This window comes from Numenius arquata, chromosome 6, assembly GCF_964106895.1.
Source record: "Numenius arquata chromosome 6, bNumArq3.hap1.1, whole genome shotgun sequence".
Taxonomy (NCBI): Eukaryota; Metazoa; Chordata; class Aves; order Charadriiformes; family Scolopacidae; genus Numenius; species Numenius arquata.
In genome coordinates, this window is record NC_133581.1 from 25,719,178 (window position 1) to 25,741,129 (window position 21,952).

At 34.8% G+C, this 21,952-nt stretch overlaps 1 protein-coding gene across 1 annotated transcript in view; it reads right to left on the minus strand.

Moving 5' to 3' along the window:
- ELP4 (elongator acetyltransferase complex subunit 4) overlaps positions 1–21,952 on the minus strand; it is a 145,729-nt gene that overhangs the window by 91,423 nt on the left and 32,354 nt on the right. Inside the window, exons 5-7 of the mRNA XM_074149418.1 lie at positions 21,353–21,489; positions 13,567–13,651; positions 7,921–8,109 (exon numbers count right to left, since the gene is read on the minus strand). Coding sequence (XP_074005519.1) covers positions 7,921–8,109; positions 13,567–13,651; positions 21,353–21,489 — 411 coding nt within the window. The remainder of the gene's footprint in view (positions 1–7,920; positions 8,110–13,566; positions 13,652–21,352; positions 21,490–21,952) is intronic.

Here is a 21,952-nt window from a genome sequence, read left to right on the forward strand (position 1 = left end):
TGCACGAGTCCTGCTGCAGTGGGCAGATGAAATAAGGCTGATTGAGCCCTTCTTCAGTGAAGGGTGAGGTTCTGGGAAGAAATGAGTACAAGATCTGGGCTGAGATTAGCCAAGCATCTCCCCTGAACACTATCTGGTCCTTATTAATGAGACTGTCTTGTTATTAAAGCATATATATAGAAAACTGCATGTTACTATTTGTTTTTAAACATCACAAAAAGGAAATGACCATTTGAACAGATTTGTTTACAAAATTAAACACATAAAATATTCAATGCTACAAGTTGGTCATAGTGTAGTATAAAATACAGATGCAAAAGTAGACTGAAAGAATGAGAGTCATATTACAAAAGAGCCATTACAAATCTGCTGAAATTAATGTATTTGAGACAAATTGGCTTAAATAAAATCTTATGACTCCACTGGGAATTATTCATTATAAGTAAAAGGTTTAGGAGTTCCTTCTGTTGCCATTTTGCCTGAAAAAAAGTCATTGCAGTTTGCTTACCAATTCAGAAAGCCTAACTATTGCTGCAACTTTAATTCTTTAAGCAGTGAATTGCATTTTATTCACAGGTGACCAAAAAGATCCTCCACTATTATTTCAATTAATAGTTCGCAAATATCCAAAGGAACATCTAAATGATATTGGTAATCAAGTGGCAAGATCCTGAAATATAAAATCATTTAACAAGCTAATCCCTTATTCAGTTTCAAATTATAGGCTGTCATCAGGAGCAGGCTGGCAAAGCGAGGTCCAGATGGGAAACTGGCTGGGCAATAAGAAGAGGTAAGGTGGAAATGATGGGTAGGCTGGAAACGATGGGAACCTAAGGAAAGACATGACTGCTCCCTCTGCTGGCAAGGTTCTCACCTGCTTTAATTTTTAACTAATGAGTAGGCTTTTCTTTAATTATTTAGGATCTAGCCAATAAATAATGCAGAATGTTCCTTCCTCAGTCTGTTGCTGTGTGTTTGCACATTTTTGAACTTATGGTGCCCTATTTCACTAGAATAATTTGCCATAGAATTAAGGCTCAGATGGATAACTAATGGTAGAGTTACTGGCTTTATATTTTAATTGTTCATAATTGAAAAGCAAGATTAAGCTATTTAACCTTCAAAATATTCTATTTTACAATGTATGCACATTTTGTATTTAATTTACATATTTCATAATACTATTATAAATTGCTCATCATATTGTACTATAACAAGAACCCTTTTATGTAGCAGTAAGATACTATAAAATGAAACGTTCTGCAACATAAACATACTAAATTACATGTCATACCAAAAAAGTGCCATTCTTCCATGAGTAAAATTCATGACCAGAGAATTCAGCGATAATGCTTGAATTAAAACTTAATTAAAAGATGAAGATAAGTCATTCATTACTTGATTTGTGATATAAATTAATAGCTGCAGTAAGAACATTTAGAAAAAATCTGTTCTAGGATTTTGGCCTACAACCAGAAGCTCCCAGAACAGGAGGGATCAGCTTTTTTTGCCCACTGTTCTCATCTGAATCCTGGCTGAAAAGCTACTCCAGCTCCCAGCTTTCCAGAAGGCTCCATCCCAGGAATCCTCGCCTGCCATTTGGTTTGCTGATTTTAATCTCACAGGACTTTCTTACAGTGGCTCCACTATGCTGAACTGGCACTTGCTCCTAGAAGTGAGTTATTATTAAACTTGTAGGTCAATTGTGGCACTAACAACTCTTTGGAAGCTTTCAGCCACGGTGTACAATTTGCTGGTCTAATTAAATATTAATTCTAAGTGTTACATTCTGTGGCTAAGAGCTTTTATTTTCCATCATCAGTCTGGAAGAGAAAGAGGTTACAAGGCTAATTTAATCTCTTTTTTTTTTTTTTTCTCTAGCATTAAAGCTTAACTACACAGGCACAAAAACATCATTAAAGATGCAGTATTCCTTTTTATTAGATTATATTGTAATTAATAGAGCAGGTCTAAACAAAAAGACGTAAAATTAGATTCTGAAATTTCAAGGTTTTTAAACACCACCAAAAGTTCATATAAAAATGTTTCTAAGAAAACACTGCCCAGAAATTCAATATTCAGTTATTTGAAAATAATTTAAGATGTGAAATACATATGCAATAATTTAAATATAAAACAGTTCTACACAAAATTATTGTTCTTTGTTCTGAAATACAACAGACAACAGATCAAACCCATATTTAATGCTAGATTCAGAGGGCACTTTTTTCAAGAACTTGTACTTCTACTTATGTGAAAAAAATGATATTGCTTCAGAAAAACAATACTACCTTCCATTTTCTAACAGAATTACTTGCTTAAAGCAGATAACTACTTTATCCTGCATTATTTAAAGTTACTCTTCTAATCTTTACTTATCAGTGTCCAAATGGGCTCAATACATGAGCCTCTTCCCTTCTGCTTCCATAACAGTTGTGTCCATGTCTGGACACTGGGCATTATATTAACTACTTAGTCCAGTAGCCAAAAGATTCCATATGCTTGAACAGATGACTATCTCCATACTGTGATGGGATATTTAACTGTTTAGGTCTAATATTGCAGTTGAAAGATTTAGTTCTAAATCTTACCTAATTTTTTAAAGTTTTTGTAGGCGTATTTTCAGGTTATACACATAAAATGTAAAATAAAATTGCAATGTTGCATATACTCATTAACTTTTGAAGTTTAACATTCATTTTGGAAAAGTGATTTTTTTGATTAAAAGAGAATGTGTTGATGAGAAGATGATAAGGATGTGTATATAGTGTCCTTCTAAAAAGTAAAATTTATTAAAACGAGAAAGCTGCTTTAGGTGTGTAATTTTAACATACAATGTGACTGTTCATCATAATATAGCTAAGTCAGTTAAAAAACAATTAACATGCAGGTACAAAAACATGCTTGAGATATATACTGTATTTGCTTTTGAAATGGGTAGTTGTTACCAAATCAAAACTGGTATAGCTATAATAGAGCCTGTTGGCAACAATAAACTTATCTTTTGAAACAACAAAATATTTCTATTTCTTTTGCAACCTGATTAGCAAATACTGTCAACAATAATAGAAATTGAAAACAAAATTACTTACTGTCCCACAATTTGTTTCGAATGTATACTTCTCTGAGTTTTGTAGTATTTAAAAGATGCTTTTATGAATGTCTAGAATACCCAAACCAGAATATTCATATCTTAAAGCTATCTGGTTAACCCAAAAATACCTGTCAAACTCACGACTCTCAATATTTATTTGTATGGTTGTTAAACTGTATTTCACACAGACAATAAAATGCAACATGCAACATTAAAAAGCAAGTGAGAAAAAAACAATATAGAAAAATATAAAGACCATTTCATCTTCATATTTTCTATTTTGCAGAGAATTTTGAAAGCTCACTTAACTATGATATAGAAACTATATGACATTTGATCTCACAAATTTGTGTGCAGCGGCTACCTCATCAAATACATTTGAAGGTTATTCCGCATTTTACACTTGTGAACTCTCAGAAGTTAGAGTTCTAAGGCAGGCAATCACTCTTAGCTCTTGTCATAAGAATAAAGATTTCAAACTGTGAGAAATTCACAAGCTATAGGAGTTCACATCTTATAATCCTATATTAGCAATGGATTGTAAAGCATTCTATTGCTTGACTTCGAGTTTAGCTGCTAAATTACTCAGTGTGAACACAAAAGGCTATGGATGTGAAAAGGTTTGTTTCTGAATTTTTCTACACTGAAACATACAGTAACTTATGCACTTCAGTGAATTCACAGCATCAAAACATTAATATTGTAAGAAATTAATTTTTTAACATACTGGATGAAATAATGAAAATACCTTGCTAAACAGAACTTCAGACTCTGAGGACAGGTTCTGTAACAAGACTTATTCATAGTGACTTTTCATTAGTCAATTAATTTCCCTTGGCACATGCTGACTAATATGGTTGTTAGTCCTTACCAGTAACACAGCTTCAAGTTCAAAATAAGTGGTGGCTTTAATAAAAGTGTTACGCTTTCTCCCAGTGAAAACAATAACCTACTAAAAGTATTACTTAAGTGATACAAAAATTGGGAAGAATAGGAACAGAATTACAAACATTATTTAGTATTTTGGGGGAAAGATGTTTTGGATTTACCAATGATATCTAGTAATTAAAGAAAAAGAAGAAAATACTATAGGAAAATATTTAAAATTCTAATTTAGGGCTTTTGCTACTATAAAACAGTGACATTAAGGTCCTTTAAGTCACACCCTGTAGCAGAAAAAGGTTTTTGTTTTTTTTTTAAATTAGGTACTAAACTGCACAGATTATCAACATGTAGAAAAAGAGTCCTTGTTTCTATAATATTCCTTAAATTTGGAAAGTGTTAACAACAAATGAAAACCCTCTTCAGTCTGCCCTCCTTGATCAATGCTAGATTTTAAAAATGGAAGTAATTTTCCCCTTTCAAATTCACTATCTGATTTCATAGGCACAATGCATTTTCAAGAAGCAGTAGAAAGACTTGAAAAATAACCTTCCATCAACTATTTTAATCATACTCATAAGTATCTCAATATTTATTACGTGACAGAGAAAGATAAGAGTATGTTCAATCAGTAGAAAATATCAATCAAGTAAAACTTGTCACACATCGTCTGAATAAAATTCATAATTGGATAAGTTTTTGGTGTCATTTTCTTGAAATCCTCTTCCGAATAATGCATTCCTATTTTTGTGGTTGATAAAAGAGAATTTCTTTTTTCTTCATGCACTGTTTGCACTAGAAGTTTCATCAATAAAACACAAAGAATCTGTGCTTAGTGGACGTCAATTTCTTTAAATTATTTTGAAAAAACTCTATACACAACCAGATTTTTTGTAAATTTGCATCTTTACCAAAATACTGTCTTACAGACGACTGTGAAGACATTCAGTGTCCCATCAAACTGGGTGAATGAGCACCACCTTTGGATAAATGCAATTCAAAGATATTAAATCCAAGACAATGAATAACTAGAATAATGAAAGAGCCACCTTGGTGGCTGTGTACCACAGAGGGAAAAGCATCAAGAACAAAATCACTGTTTAATGTTCAGTAGTCATCAAAGAGACAAAGCAGATATTATAGTGTAGGAAAAGTGAACAAACAATAACAGCATTATTGTGTTATGTTACTGTAACAAAGTAAAATATGATTAAAAGAAAAGTGACTGTTTAAAAACAGATTAAGGAGGCAGCATGAGAAAAAAATACAATAAATTAGAATACAGAAAAGATAAAATAGGGAGCCTCATCTTATTGTCTCCTAAGCCAAGAAGGAAGATATAATTTATGGAAAGTAAAGGCAAAATTAAACTTTCTGAAAAAGAAAGAAAACAGGTAAATTTAATTTGTGGAACTCCCTGTCACAGTACAACATGTGAAGAACTTGGCAAAATATATATAAAAAAAAACTGTTATAAAAAAAAAAACTATATATATACAAACATTCATATTCATATCAAATACATATAAAAAAAAACTAGTCTGGGTTGAAAAGACATTCTCCTTGTTGAAAATCAGTACTACCAATTGTTAGTTTTATTTCTTCTTCACTGGAGTAACTAGTACTGGGGGCTGATGGAGAGAAGATATGGTATGAGTCACTACTAAAAATCTATTTTTTCGAGACAAAGCAGGTAAAGACGAAACTATTTTTCTGTATATGTTATGCTGACAAAACCTTGATTAAAATGTGATTTTGAACTTATATCTACCTTCACGAAAATTACTCAGGTTAAGAATTTACTTGCAGACCACTTAATTAGTACAATTGGGAGGCAAAAGATAACATAGAAAATACAGAAACAGTAGTTCAGGGAACATGGAATTTACTACATCTTCAGAAAAAACAGTGTGCATTTTCAATGCCTTCAATGTACTGACTTTAAGATTCAACAGAAAAAGCATATGCTAGAACTTACTCTGATCAAATTAAATACATATGCAGAAGTGCACTTGGAAAAAAAAACAACTCTCTCATTCTCTTGGAGAGAAAAGATATTTTTTTACTTTTTTAATCCAGCAAAAAACCTCAGCAACAGAATGGTGAGTAGCTGGGTTGCGAGAATGTGAGCAGCTGCTGTTATTATAACTAAAGGTCTGTCTACGGCTTGAGCCTGAGAGACCACATGTTCGGCTGTCCTCTCATCTTGCCATCCTCACCAATTAACTATTAACATGGAGGGCTGTACACATGCTCTCAGGGGCTCTTTAACAGGCTTCTTGGAGAGTGGAACAACTACACAGCAGGGCTCTGGGAACTGAGTAATGTGAGGTATAAGGAACCCTCAGCAGCTTTGCTCCTCCTAATGACAGTTTTCTCCATAGTTTAGTGCTTAAAGAAGGATATACGAAGTTTAACAATTTAAAAAAAAAAATAATGCTCTCATTTCTTTAACTCTGCTAAGCAAAGATTCTGGAAATAATGTTTGTTTTTTTCTTTTAATTTAGATTATTCTAGCACTTACTGTAAAACAATTCCACTAAAATTCAAAAATCAGTTATTTAAAAAAATAGATATAATTTCAATCCTAACTCCATAGGAATTGATTTAGATGGAATTTATAAACACAAAAACAAAATCAACTTCCCAGGCAATTTTGCAACAAATAAAAAAACTTCGTCCTTCAGTTTGTTTCTTAGAGACACTTCTGGATTTCTTCTCTAAAATATGATCATAACTTTTATTGACATCATATGTAAAAAAAGAATACAATGAAAATCACTATTTCCCAATTATGGACAGTTAATTCCAATGTGTAAAAAGAAGGATGCTAGGTGTCCATTCACAAATTCTATTCATTGCATTAAATTTTACTGTCAACCTTTTTGAACTGCCAACTAATATTTAAAAATATTATTTAAAAATAACTAAGTAAGGAGATGGAGGTTTGCACTGCAAAAGGAATACTCATACACTTTTGATTGCAATGGTGAAACTAGAAAATCATGTTTCTGTATTTTTGAAGCAGTAAGTGCATCGAGTATCTAGAGAAATAACAGTTGCGGGTATTCGAAGACCTTTACAAAATGCAATACATAGATGAGAGTCATACACTTACCTAAAATAGGATTTAATTTAACGATAAACTCATCTACTATGAAAACATTTTGCATAATATGAGGGTTTTTTACTATAATCAAATCAAATTAATATCTAAAATTATAGGTTCTCTGTTCGTTGTGAACAATAATTTTGCTTTTGTAAGTTACATTACCACTTGCAGAGAAAAAGACTATCTACATTTTTCCTTTTACTTAAAAAAGTTTATTTCCAGAAGATACATTAAATCTCTATATACTCTCAGGAAAGGTGCTGTTAGTAGCTTCTGATTTTGCACTTGGGAAAATTACTCGATACCATAACCGGTTTTTCCTGGTCCCAATACAAGGGGATATTAGAATTAAAGAGTAAACCTGTATCTTTCAATTCCTGGCTTTAAAGATAAGATCACACATCATCATAATGAGAATGACAGATAAAGACAGTGGTCTGAAATGTATTGAAACTCTAAACAGCATTCTGAAGGCAGTGAAAAAGTGTGTAGGAATATTGTAAAAAAAGAAAATTACAAAAGAGATTACTATCAGGATTCTCTGTTTTTTACAGTTTCTGAAACTTTGTTAGTTTTTAAAAAAAAACACTAAAACCCACATAAGGCATAACTGTATCTAAGGTGGTTTAAGGCTTAGGCCTTTGTAGATTTGGCAGCATGCCTATCCCACAAAAATATAGAAAAATTATAGTAAAGTTATGTTTTAACTTTGTCCTTTGAGCAAAAAGAGCTTTCAAAATGTCCAAAATTGCATTTATTTTCTTACCATTGACTATAAATTTTTGCTGACTGATCTGTCAACTATGAAACAGAGCAAAGACAGGATTCCTACCTGGATAAGGTGAGGGGGCACTGTGATGATGCAGGCTGACAAAGATTTTCTGAGGAGGCCACGGAGAACATAGAGAAATTTTGTAAGGCTATGAATATCTTCAGGAGTATCACTACTACAAATGTCATCACCCCACAACACGGAACCCAGATTCTGAATTCCTATCCGCAAAATATTCTTTTGTTTTCTCTATTGGAAAAAAAAAAAAAAAAAGAGAGCCACTTGTTATTTTTTAAACATTATGAGGAAAATGTCATGTAATGTACTTAAAAATACAATTTATAGAATTCATATCCATAATAATTACAGCTTAAGTAATCATAGCTTAATCTCAGATGACCTTATAAAAATTGCAAATGGAATGGCATTTTTCTTACTGCCTGGATATCATGTTATGTCAGATAAGCAAGTACGAGTGGAAAAGACACCACAGAAATGACGAAAACTAATAATTCCCATTTTGTAACCAGCTAAATGTAAGTATATTCTGACATAAAATCCAATAACAGTATCATTTCTCATGTCCTTTATCTCCTCCATCACTGCCTCCAAAAACATGCAAAAGAATCTTTTCTCCCAGCTCTAGACCACCCTGCTGGAAAGGCCCAAGAGGAACCAAACACAACTTTTCCCTCCATTTTCAGCTTTCCGCTGTGGTGTTTGCTGATGGTTTGCTTCAGTTTCATTTTTTCTGCTACTTCTAAGTGACGAAGGTCGGTGGCCTACCTCACCAACGCATGGCCCTTGCGCTATTTTCAAAGTCTCTGCAAGTATCATTGACATTCCTGTCAACTCCTCCCAACTTCTGAAGGAAGGTTTACCCACAGAGAAACAGAGTCTGATGGAGACATCAGCAGATTGTCTCTTAAGGACTACACCTTCCTGAAAGTCCTTGACATGAGTGTTTCTGGATCTGCTTTAGTTAGCTACTGGGTACTAGAACCTAAGCTGTTTTGACATTTAAAATCCTAAACGGCCTCGTGTGTTGCCTACCTAAAGCCTGTTTGCTGCTGCCCTGCAGCACGCTGCCAGAGGAGCATCCAACAGAGGCAGTGGCTGAGATAAAGCCACTTTTCTGAAGGGGCAGATTATGAAGCTGGAGTCGTAATTTGTTTATGCAAACTAAAATGTCATGCCTTGTGATGACAAATCTCATTTCTGCTTATTTAATGTGACCTTTCCTGGTGATCTTTGGGAAGGATTTTAGGTGTTTTTGCTATCGTCAGCTGAGAGAGAGACAATAAGCACCCTTGTTGAAAGACTTCCTGTACAAGGTGACCAAAGACATATTTCTAGAGTTCAGGGTTCATATTTAAAGGCCAGCTTTTTTTCTAATATATATATATCTCTATCTAAAATACTAGGTTAGATAAATAAAAGCTTTCAGGGACTTTTCATAATAATGAAGTGCTTTGATAAACTGTAGATATTAATCTCCACGATCCTGAATTGCAGCTGGAATGAATAGTAACTATCAAGCACAAACCATTGCACAGCTGCTCTGGACATCCAGAGGAAAGGTTTTGACAAGACAAGAGGCCACTTTTATAAATACTTCCTTCTCCATATTGGGTAGACAGAGCTGCCGTTGTGAAACACAGTTAGTACACGTGGCTCTGCATTTATCCAACTCTCATGGCTCACACAGTGAGCTGATCTGCCAATTTGCTTACAAGCCTTCTGAAAGCAATATATGTTTTAACTCTGGTGGATCCTTTAGTCTCAGGCTTTGCAGGCTTTTAGGCTTTACTTAGGTAAAGTTAACTTTTTACACTACCTCATAAATATCTGGATAATAGCACAGGATAATATGACACAATCTAACTTCTCTGTCTGGTATTTCTTAGGCTTGGATGTTCAGAGTTTTAAGAAAAATAGGAAAATTAGAAGCTGGTCTAATATTCTTTAGTGACTTCTAATCAGAACAGATTCCTGCGTTTCTTGATGTGTGTTTAAGGAACAGTACAAAATCAGGCATTCAATAAAACTATTTTACACAGGTACAACGGATATTGATCATACAGGGAAAGCGTTCTGGTATTTCAAAATTTAGGAGCAAACATTCATAAAACTTCCAGAAACTTCTGTAATGAGAGAAATAGTTTTCTTTCTGAAGAGCATCAGTAAGAACAACACACAAACGGAGGAAAAACTGTATCAGAATATCAGTTCTCTTATTGGATAAAGGATGACAGATGCTTGTTTCACAATATTAAATCATAAGAGTTGTAAAAGATAAAGCTATTCAAACATCGGATAATATCAGATGTATTTGTTTTGGCCAGTAACAGAATTTCTACCAGTATAATTCTGTCAGGCCTACAAGGCCCTGACAAATGGCTTATTCCATAATTGAAATATAAGAAAAGCGTTAAGTCTAATACTCTGTAACAACAAGCCTGCAGTACAGAGGAGGGTAGCATTTTTTTACATATACCACTAGATCTTTTATACTCTCATTAGTTTGGATTTTTTTTTAAACCTTTTTCATGTAATCTTTGTAACAACGTTTGCTTTAGCAGCAAGAATTGTGATCGTGAAGAATTCAAAAACTCAGTTCCCAGCAAACAAAAAACCAGTCCCTTCCAACTTTATTACCCTGAAAGTCACCCAACTTGAGCTCCAAAGTATAGCAAAAAAATGTTAAGGAAATACAGTTGCCTATGAAAGTTTTGTTGTCAAACATGAAAAAACCAAAACAACTCTGGAACAAAGAAGTGCTCTTCTATATGACTTAAAAGCATGCTCAATTATAAAGGATTCATTCTTAATGTTCAGCAGCAAAAAGCTACCAGAAGGTTTTAAAAAGGGTGCAAAACTGACACTCATATTTCTAGGTTACAGGTAATTAAGACACCAAATTTCCAAATAGCTCTTGGCAAAGGTGTTCAAGTCAATGTGAACAAACAGGTTATTGCTTTGGTTAACCTTAACCAAACTTTGCTGTAGCATAACACCACAAACAGGAATTATTGTCCTAAGGCCCACAAAGTCACGCAGGACAGTCAAAAAATACTAATCTATGATGATCAACAGCAGATGGTCCTATAAAACATTAATGTTAATTAATCATACTAGGTCCTAGAGATGCTGGACCATTTTATCGGAGGTCTACTAGACCTCTAATGGTAGTTTTCACTAATTTTCCTACTCGTGTCAAACCTCTGTCAGCTGGGGTGAGTCACATTCTCCTCACTTTTCTTCAGACCCCTCTTCAAATACTGGTATTACGTAAAGAAGAGTCACTAAAAAGGACTAGTAAGTATAAGTATCATTTGCATATTGATGTGAAAGTAGCTAAAAAAATATGAACGTTTTCCCAGTCAGGTTAAACTTTTCCTTTGAATTGAGATCCAACAAGCAACACGTTTCTAGACCTCCAGAGTCTACAGATTTTGGAAGGATTATTCCTTACAGTACGAAACATGAAGAATTAACGGCATCAGCTTCTGTCATTCACAGACAGTGATTAACGGATCCACTGAAAGTCAGTAAGTAAATCCCTTGAAAGTTCAGTACCTCCCTGCTACATTTTGGCCTTTGCAGTTTTCTCCAAACTTCATGAAAACCACTGCCAACAGGACCCATCTAAAGGGGAGAGGATTATATATTTGAAGGGGAAGAGCATACATGTACAAACTTCTCTGAAGCTTATATTATTATTATTATATATAGGAAAGGACACAGATTCAGAAGAATACAGGCTGGTCCTTACTCTACAATCTTCATTGTACTTCAAAAGTACTTCTGAAGTCTCAGTAAATGGAAGGCGATACAGAGTAGCAGAGAGGTGAATTTCTCAGATTTGGAAGACAAAAAGATGCAAGGCGTGTTCTGGGCTGTAACTACATTCAACTCTGGACATATATTTTTAAGAGGTGCGTATTATATACTGCTTCTAAATGTATAAAATTTGAGTGTACAAAGAAAGATGATGCATGGGGAGAAGAGGAACCTTACAAGAAAGATACTGCTCCAGGAAATCACACGCATTATCTCCCTTGAAACAGCAACAACTATGCAAGTGCTAATGACTTTCTAGATGGATAAACTGGCTTGTAAAAAGATGCTTTTTCAAACTTTTAAAGCTTCACCTCAGAAACTTACATATGTCATTTAGCAAACATACTTCTAAATTTGTCTGAGTAGAAGTTCTGGTGTTGCTTTATTGACACTAGCAAGACATTCTGAAACAATGAACAAACACAGAAAATAACTCTCCATGACGTTTAATTTTCCCTTGTTTGCAAGCAAAAAATCAAAAAATATTGACTCTGACCAACCTTGATTTTCTTTTACATTAAAAAAAAAAAAAATCAGGGACATAGAAAGGTGCTATTTTCCCCATCAGGCCTAGCTTGTAAGAAAAATAAGAAACACCAGCCTAACCTCTTCAGTATGAGATTTTTTGCTGGCTGAAGGTTGGCAGGGTGTTTGCTTCACTGCTCTTTGCAAACGGCAAGCTCTCGGGCTTCCACGGGACCTGTCACCATGCGGGAGGAGCACCCCTGTGCACGGTGCCGTATGGTGGGATGACATGCCTGTTGCCATGGCTACCACAGCGAGTGGGGAGAGGTGCTTGTCAGGGACCAATTTACTTCTCCAGACTGGCATTGCCACCAAAGGGAAGGCAAGTTCGCCCATAAATCTCAGCAGAGCCTGAACACTGAGCACAAATAACTGAAATTTACACACTAGTGGTCTATGCAAGTAAGATTTCTTAAACATACTGTTAGACATGAAAACATCCATTCCAACATCATCTTCCCTGTAAAAGGGGATTTTTAAGATATTGCACTAGTAACAGTACATAGTCTTGTATTATGTTCTTTGAGGTTCTCCAGCACCTATACTAATTAACTTCTACTGTAGTAACATTTTTATTGTACAACACTAAAGATTATTACCTATCAGTTAAGCACCTATATATAATTTACTATTTTATTTTGTTTACTCCAATGGGCTCATGTATTATTGAATACGACAAAGAACAACAAATGGGGTACTGCTCAAATTAGTAAAGGGCCTTCAGCCTATGTTGTTAAGCTTAAAATGTTTATGATTACCAACACTAGGATTTACCAAGACTACCGAGATCTTTAGAAGTCTGGTAAGCTGTTTTGATTTGTAAAGTTGAAATAGCATTTGTATTTCTTTACTTGTGTTTCAATGCTTCCTACCTAAAGATGCACACCAATTAATTAATTAAAAAATTCACACCACTCCAGCTAAAAAAAACATTGAAAAAATTTGAAAGTTTAAGATCAAGAGTTCAATCTCAAGAGTTTTGAACACATTATTGCTAAAGCTAGAGTTTGAAAAAAATACTGTAGGGGAAAATGTGTTTTGCTTAATTACATTATATTCAGCAATTCATTTTGTAGCTAATTGCACAGAATATGCATTTTATTAATGTTGGCTTACAGTTCTTTCTCGCGTGGTCTGCATATCTGTAACAGGTAAAGACTCCAAATGCACATTAAAATATGAACCACACTCTCTATTTACTTTGCTTGTTTACTTTAGCAATGCTTAGAAACAGCTTGTTCCTTGTTACTTTGTCTAAGACCTTCTTGCTTCACCCTTGAAAATTCAGAAAACAACATTAGTTACAGGATTATAGAAGAGTATGAGAGTCTTCAGTACCTGGGGATCAGAGCCATCAAACCCTTCCTGGTAAATGATCCTCTGAATGGACTGAAGAAGCCTTGCGTAAGCACTGTTCATATTACTGTTGGTAAGAAGAAATAGTTTAGTAACACATTTTAATAGTCTCCTATGTGTCTCTAACAGCTGCATTGAAAATAAATATAAGAAGATGCAGGTTTCAGGCCAAAGGTGTCATATAGAAAAGAGTGTCATAGAAGAAAAAAATCCAAACCTCTTTGAATAAAGTTGACATTATAAGCAGTTGTGATTGCTTCATGTTAACTAGTTCAGTGCTCAGACGTTTAGTGAAACCTGAAATTTCTAGAGATTAAGATAACTTAATTATGTCAGACTCGCATCTAGAAGATTAATGATTTAATGTATCAACTTAAAGTTGAAACCATTACAGCACACTTCTAATCTTCTATAACTATGAAGAACTACCCAAGTGTTATTCCACATATACCTAATCAATGCCCTGAAACAGCTGACCTTCTGTTACTGAAAACTTACATACATATACTGCCTCAACAATCAAAACCAACAAAAAATGAACGAGACAATGTTTTCACAATTAAAAAGCTCATGTAGCAAATTTACTTTTTTAAAGTATGTTTTTTCTGATATCACAGCAAAACATACATTCTGCTCACTAAAGTTCCATTGTGTATCCATACACTGCAGGTGTTATTACTGCTTTATTTGCATGACAGCAGAATTGTGAGGTAGAATTTATTCTGTATGCTATTTAGAAAATATAACATATAACTTAAAAAAAAAAAAGGCAAACCAGTGGCAAAAAAATGTATTTAAGCAGACTTAGAGCCAAATGAAAGTTCAGCAAATCATTTAATCTAAGTCTTATAAGGTTCAATTATTGCATGTCCAAAGCACTTCTTCAGATATCTATCCCAGCCATGCTCTCCAGTCCACAGGCCAACACATACAAAGGACAGAAAATCCTAACCTAACATTGCTCTAACATGCTCTGGGCAATCCTGCTTCAGCAGGGGAGTTGGACTAGATGATCTTTATGGTCCCTTCCAATTCTAAAAATTCAGTGAAATTCAGTGAAATAACCTTTACTTTAAAAAACCAAGCCAGTTGTTCACTTTAAGAGAGACATACTGCTTTCTTAAATCCCATAGAGCATACTGGCTTGTGTGTCCAGACTTGATGTAGGTTCCTCACCGCAGCTGAGAGTTAAAGCCCTTCTACCTTTTCTAGCTTCAGTATTTCCTTCTAGTCTCACTAATTACCATCAAGGGTTGTGCATTCAAAGCTGTCTTGTGTACTCCTTGGGAAATGACAGGTTATTTTGAAAATTTTGCCTCTAAAAGTGTTCTTACTTTCTCCAATCATTTTATATGTCTGGTCTGATAACAGCCAGGTTGGAAAGGACCTCGAAAGATCACTTGGTCTAAACATTAAATGAAACTATTCTTGTTATTTTAGTATGAGTCAAAAATATTATCCAAATGTATTTTACTAATGAATGCCTAAATAAACCCAAATAAACTTGCTTTCATGCATTTGGACAGGAGAGAAGACAACTTTTCTGAGAAACACTTAATAGTTACAAACATCTCTCTTTTATACCATTGCTTTAACTCAGAATTCTACATTTCCTTCAAGAAAACAGTATCAACGCAAGTCTGATCCCCCAATGATACATCCATTACAAACATCTAAAATCAAAATAGTCATATAGTCATAATAATTTCAAGTTTTGAAATACTCAGTGTCAGAAAACATTAGGAGATGACCCTTCTCAGATACAAGTAAAAGGGAGAGTTTTCAAATTAAACTCCATTTATTTGTTTTCAGACTCAGTGCTCTAGGAAGTTACTGGTTAAATTGATGTACCCTAATAATTTAATACTCTCTATGAAATTCACAGCTGAAACTAACTGGCAATATATAATCTCAACATGACTTTTACTGTGTCAAGTCTGCCTTACTACACAAAAAAGAGCATCTCAAAAAGAAAAGAAAGAGTAAATTTTCACTTATGAACTCAATTACTTCCCTAGCGTTTAGTTGCAAAAGGAACAGCTGTTAAATGTTATACCCATACTGTCTTGCAGGTGTCCGTTTACAGGGTAGGTGGGGGGGAAGAAGGCTTTAGCCCCCACGCTGCCACAATGTCTTCTCATTATCCCAACACACACACCATCCTTGCTGCCTACACAGTGCTGTGATTTCTTCCCAGTTCTGCCAGAGCCAGAGAAAATCTGCAGCACTTCACAATAACCACAGAGCTTTTGTGTATCCTTTTGGTTATTCCTTTATCCTTTTGGAAGAGATAGAAACTGCTGCTCACCAACATCAGGATGGAGTCTGCAACTACCTTGTAGCCAAAGCCACATTCTAGTATGCGTAATAAAAAGAGACGACTGTGGTCTTTGTCACCACAAAGTAGTGTTTTCCAGTTTGTGTATCTACCGTTGATTTTGCTTATGAGTATTACCACGCTATCTATAGGGCAGTCAGAGAATGTACTGCAATCACAATACTTGCCAATTCCTGATTTGTTACTAACTTGTTTTTAAAAGTGGATAAAAGAATAAAATACCTAAAGCATTAGCAGAATCAAAGGGTCCCAAAAGTAAAACAAACAATCCATCAGAAAAGGATTTGTAGCAAATGAAGCACTAAAGAAAATAATGTAATGCACATACAGATTTTTTTTTAAATGTAAAAATAGGTGCTCTTCTACTTCTGGCTAAAATATTAATGGTTTACTTGAATTTGAGCCATGCTATGTAAATAAGGACACGAAAAATATTGTGGAAACACTACTTATGAAACCAAGTTGCATTACCCTTCTGGCAATGTTTGTCATAATATTTAAGGAAGGAAATAAGATATTTTTTATTTTCTAATTTCTAGTCCTTTTTTTGCCTTTGTTACTAAACACCATTTAATTCTGATAATGAGTTTAAACAATTCCTTCTTTACTCTTTTTTTTTTGTTTAGCAATTTAGTAATGGATAAAGCAGGAGCTGGCAAGAAGGTATCCCGGTTACACCGGAGCATCTGACTTCTCTGTTGATAGTTTCTAAGTAGTTAACAAAGGTTAGGTTATCAAAAGTATGACAAATAGCCTTATTATGTATAGGGAGATCCCATTAGGCAAGACAGTTAAACCTGTTTTATCTGAATTTATCGGTAAATCTAGACTCTAGATACTTTTTTTTTTCTTTTTTCAAAAGCATATACATTGTCAAGGTAAATTATGACCATTATTGAAAAACTACAGCTTAATTATTTTCGTTCCCTTGATTATCAAACTTCCTCTTTTGGTAATTGCAACCAAACAAGAAGGATAGAAGTAAAGCAAGAGAGGTAGAAAGTAAGCCTTTTCTGCGATGCACAGAGCTATCACAGAGGATATTTCCTCCTTCCTGTTAAGTACCAGCTTTAGCAATGCAACAAAAAGGACACCAGAATATCCTAGCAACAACCACTGGAAAACAGTTGCTGTCAGCTGCACAACCCCGTTAACCTGGTCCCAGCATTAGGGCCAGGACATAACTGCCCTTCTCTAACATAAAAAATAATGAGATAACAAAGAGAAGGTTTATGCCTTCTTTTGACACCAAACACCCAGTCCCCATTTACTACTTCCTTTAGGAGAATAGACTTCCCAATCTGTTTTCAATTAACGTTTACCATGGAGCAATGAACTTCCACCCATCTTGAGTGATTATCCAAAAAGGGACTCTGTGTAAATCTGCTTTAGCCATCAGGTACCAGAACTACAGAAAGGAGAGCAAACACAATACTCCTCATCTCCCCCTGGCAAAGAGCAGACGTACACACACGCATGCAAAAACACAGGAAAGAAAAGGAAGACTAATCCAAACTTTAAGGTGAACGAGTGATGCCTATAAACCTTCAAATCTGATCTTCAGTTGCAAAGTAAATGGCCAGTCAATAACTGCGTTCTGTTTAATCAGTCAAAGAATCTCCTTTCTTTGCAAGTCCATAAAGGACATACCGATACATACCTTGCAAAGTATACCCTTTACAAAGTCATGAAATCTTTTGCAAACATCCCATAATACATAGCCGATTAACGTAAATTATTTCAATATTGAACTATCCCCTTTCTTAAAAATGCCTCCTTATTTCCGAAGGATCTGTCAGTTTTCAGTGCTTCTTTTGATAAGTTAAATTGAAAAAAATCATATTTTTAGAGATTTTCTGAATTTCAAGTAATTTTTGTAACATTTTTTTTAGTTCCTCTCAGGCTATCAGTACTTTTTTGACTGCAGAGCTTTTGCAATGCTATATAGATAATTAGCATTATGTGAGCAGGTGTTTTTTTGGCTATGCATCGAAGACCATAGTCTGAGAACCTTATGTTTGAGAAGTTGCATTCTCTAAGCGGAGATATGCTCACCAGCCATGTCCATGCTCCTAGTTCACTGTAACACAGGGTAAAAGAGGTTAGCTCAAGCTTTTAGTGGGACCTTAAGGCAATCAAAAATGAAGTCTAACACAAATTGTTGACTTTATTGGAAGGGTTAACTGTGACTATCGTATTACTTTCTTTCAAATCTCTGTCTAGGTAATGAAGAGAACAGAATTTTTCACTATTCTATGATATATTGAAGTTAGCTTTAGAAGCCAGAAGCATTACACTGATTTTCCAAACAGTAATGCCAACAAAATAATATTCTTTCCCTCCCCTTTTATAGACTTTCTTTAATGAAATCATCCTGACAAGACTGTGCGTTTTGTTTTCTTTCCTTGAAAAAGTAATGTTTCCTTCAGAATTTCATCACAATATCTGTAAGAAATACACTACAAGCCTGTTGGGTTTCTGTAAAAGCATAAACATTTTGAGAGCAGTGAAATAATTGGTAACATTCATACTAAGTATTGGATTTAATACACTGTGACTAATGTGTATTAAAGAATCACAGAAGATAGGGATGAAAAGGACCTCAAGAGGTCAGGTAGTCTATCTTCTTGCCCCAAGGCAAGATGAACTACATCTAAACCATCTCTGACAGATATTTACCTAACTTGTCCTTAGAAATTTTCAGTGATCGAGATTCTACAATACTCCCAACCTGTGTCTGCAAGGCAACTTCTTCTCGTGCTAATCATTAGAAAAATACCTCCTTATTTCCAGCCTATATTTCTACCGCTACAGTTTACTGTAATCCATTACTGCTTGTCTCACCTTCAGCAGACAACAGAGTTACTACCCTCTGTATGTCAGTTTTTAACGTGCTTCAACACTCTGCTTAGATACTATCCTAGAAGTTTAAAAATAGATTACATTATTTTTTCTGGTATTTTTCAGAGCACTGATGTTATCCCATAGATGTCTTCACCTTCTCCTCTCCTTAAAGACAGGCATTGCTTTGGCCTTTTTGACTTTGTGGAACTTTGACAATTCTTTACATTTTACCAACAAACTTCATTATGTCCCACCTTGAAAACATTTATGTATTTTCTGCTGTGGTCTTTCCTTATGCAAAGTGGGTACTCCAATTTGCTGATATTAACTGTGGTAGGTGCAGATCAATTTGAGGATCGGGGAAATGGGAGAAGCAGCTTTTCTCCACTTCCATAATTTTTTAAGAACTCCAGTTATACAACACTGATGAACAGAAGTTGAAATTCTAATTCAGTTTAACTGTGTGTCAACATTGAATGACTGTAATTATGGGAAGCTTAAATCTTCCATTTCTCTACCGAGAAATAAGCTTTATTTCAGACACTGTAATTCTGAAAAATTCTTCCCATCTTGTCTTACCCTTGACTAGTGCAACCATTTGAATACATAGAATCCAAAACCAGTGGTGTTCATGGTCAAGAAAGACAATAATCAAAGTCAGAAGACAAATGATCTACTGTAAATGAAGAAAGAGATGTACACATCTCTTCACAGTTCCCACAGATTCGTGTCTGAGAGCTCACAATTCCCAACGTGTTCTTTATTCCTCCCTGTCCCTTATCACATTGCATTGTGGTCTAAGAAAACGATGTTTAGAATTGTGGTTGTCTGTTACTTTGGAACCTGTCTTTGCTTCCAACAATTCTTTCATTTCCTCAGGAGAAGGTTCTTGAAGGAGACCCATGTTGTGGGTGCAGGGAGTAGAAAAGGAGATAAGCCTTCCAAAACCCATCTTTATTTGATCATATTCCTCACCTCATCACTCTGTGCTCTACCATTTTACCAAGCAAATTAACTAAATCTAATTTCTCCATTAGATTCAAACTAAAAATAAGTATAGATTTCATGGTAAGAATGATGAACTTTTATCAGGATAGCACACAAGGAAAATATCAGAGTTACGCAAGGCTTGTAAAATAGAATGCATAAAAGTCCATTTCCTATACTATACATATGAGTTAATTTGATTTTAATGTAAAATATACAAATACTTGGGAGCCATAAAGTTAGTGGAATTAAGCCCACAGTCATGAGACATTCTAGTTAGCTAAAGAAAAGACAGAAAGGGAGTTAAATTGGCCAATAACAATATAAGCACTTGTAACCTATCTGTCAGATAGTCTTGTGTCTATCCTCTATGGCCCTGCTAGTAAAAAAAACCCAAACCCTCCCCATAATATATAAATAAAGTTGGTTCAAATATTTACTATAGAAAGAATAAAATATAAGTTCTCTGCTTTCTCCTGAAAGTGTGGGTGGTGGTGTTTGGTTTTTTTTTTTTACAACATTGAAAGAATTTACTTTACAAACCAGTGACATTTCATCACGTAACACAGAAACAAATTACAGAGACACTTGGATTTTTGCTTTTCTTCTGCTCTAAGAAAGGTGCTTCATACTGCAATTCTTTCATAAATCTGTTTTTATATTAGAGTACATTGTAATGATAATCAATCACAATAAACCACACCACACTACTACTTTCAGGAGTTGGCCCTACACACTGGGATCTATAAAACTAGGTATTATATACATTAATTGACTGGACTGAACAAAGAGATTGCTAGCCCGGATTTGATGTTTGACTCAACTTGAAATGACTCCAAGAAAGATACAATGGACATGTGTGCTACAGGCTAATATGAGTCTTTGCTACTGTCACTCATTTTCTCTTGGTCTTCCTTAATTCATAACTGATAGACATAAACTATAATAAGTTATTCATTCAGAGAAGAGTTTATGATTTTGTCTGGAATTAGGGGTATTGTGTAAGACATAATTAGTGATTGTAATTCTATTCACAGTATTTTTTATTTTCCTTAGGTGAAGCTGTAGGACGTAAGAAGTAAAAGTCACATAATAAACTAATCTGATGGAGCGTTCTAAGCTATGTAGGTCAAGGCTGGCCTGTCGTCTTAGCCCTAAAAACTGCATGGATATCTCCCTAAGACTGATAGCCACCTGACACACACATCTCCGAAAGCTGATGGGGCATGGTGCTCAGGGAGTAGTTCACAGACAGATAGTAATAGTTTTCCCCAGTCTCCACACTCAGCTGTCAGCAGAGTTGGAGTGAACATGCAGCTGTGTCCTAGGCTGTCCTAGTAATGTCTGCCTTAATTGTCCCTGCCAACTTGCTTCCTCCCACAGCTGAGGAGTCAGTATACCAAGCTGTCTCTGTGCCACTGCAGCTTTGCTGCCAGTCATGGCATGTAGCACTGACATGAGAACCACAGCTGAACTGCTTGCGAGCCACATGTGGCCACAAGGTTTTTCACAGCAAGTGTAAACTCAAAAATATCCTTTACTACTAATATGGAGACAAAATCTGAACACACAACAGAAGCATGTGGTATTGCAACTTACCATGTTTTCATTTTAGGCTGTGAAGACAATTCTTCAGGAAGGTAAAAACTATGCCATTTTACGGACTGAAACAGTTCTGGAGACATTGTTTTAGAAACATCATAATAATGGCCAAACTTTGTAGATGTCGGGCTGGCCTGTGGAAACAACAATACTGATTACAATAATCTATTAAATTATTATCTATCAAAAGCAAATAATTAACTAGCAATATACTTGAAAGAAACCTCTGTTTTTTTTTCCCCATTCAGCTTAAGTATAATCTTCAAGTAGAACAACATTATAATATTTACTACTAAGTTCTGGTTCCCCTGTTGACAATACATAATGCAAATTTTTCATACAGAATTCAACCCTTTCTGTTCCAAATTGCATCACTGAAGTGCAGTCAGATACTTAAAAGAATGTATTTTTGCACATGTTCTAGACATACGATCACAAATTTCAAAAGGCCAGATACATGAAATGTGGAGACCAGGATGCGTTCCACCTACCTGATTTTTCAATATCTGGGAATTATACAATGCTACAGAAATATTTTCAGGTGACACTGAAAATGTTTCACTTTATCATCAGTAAGAAAAAAATACCACTACATCT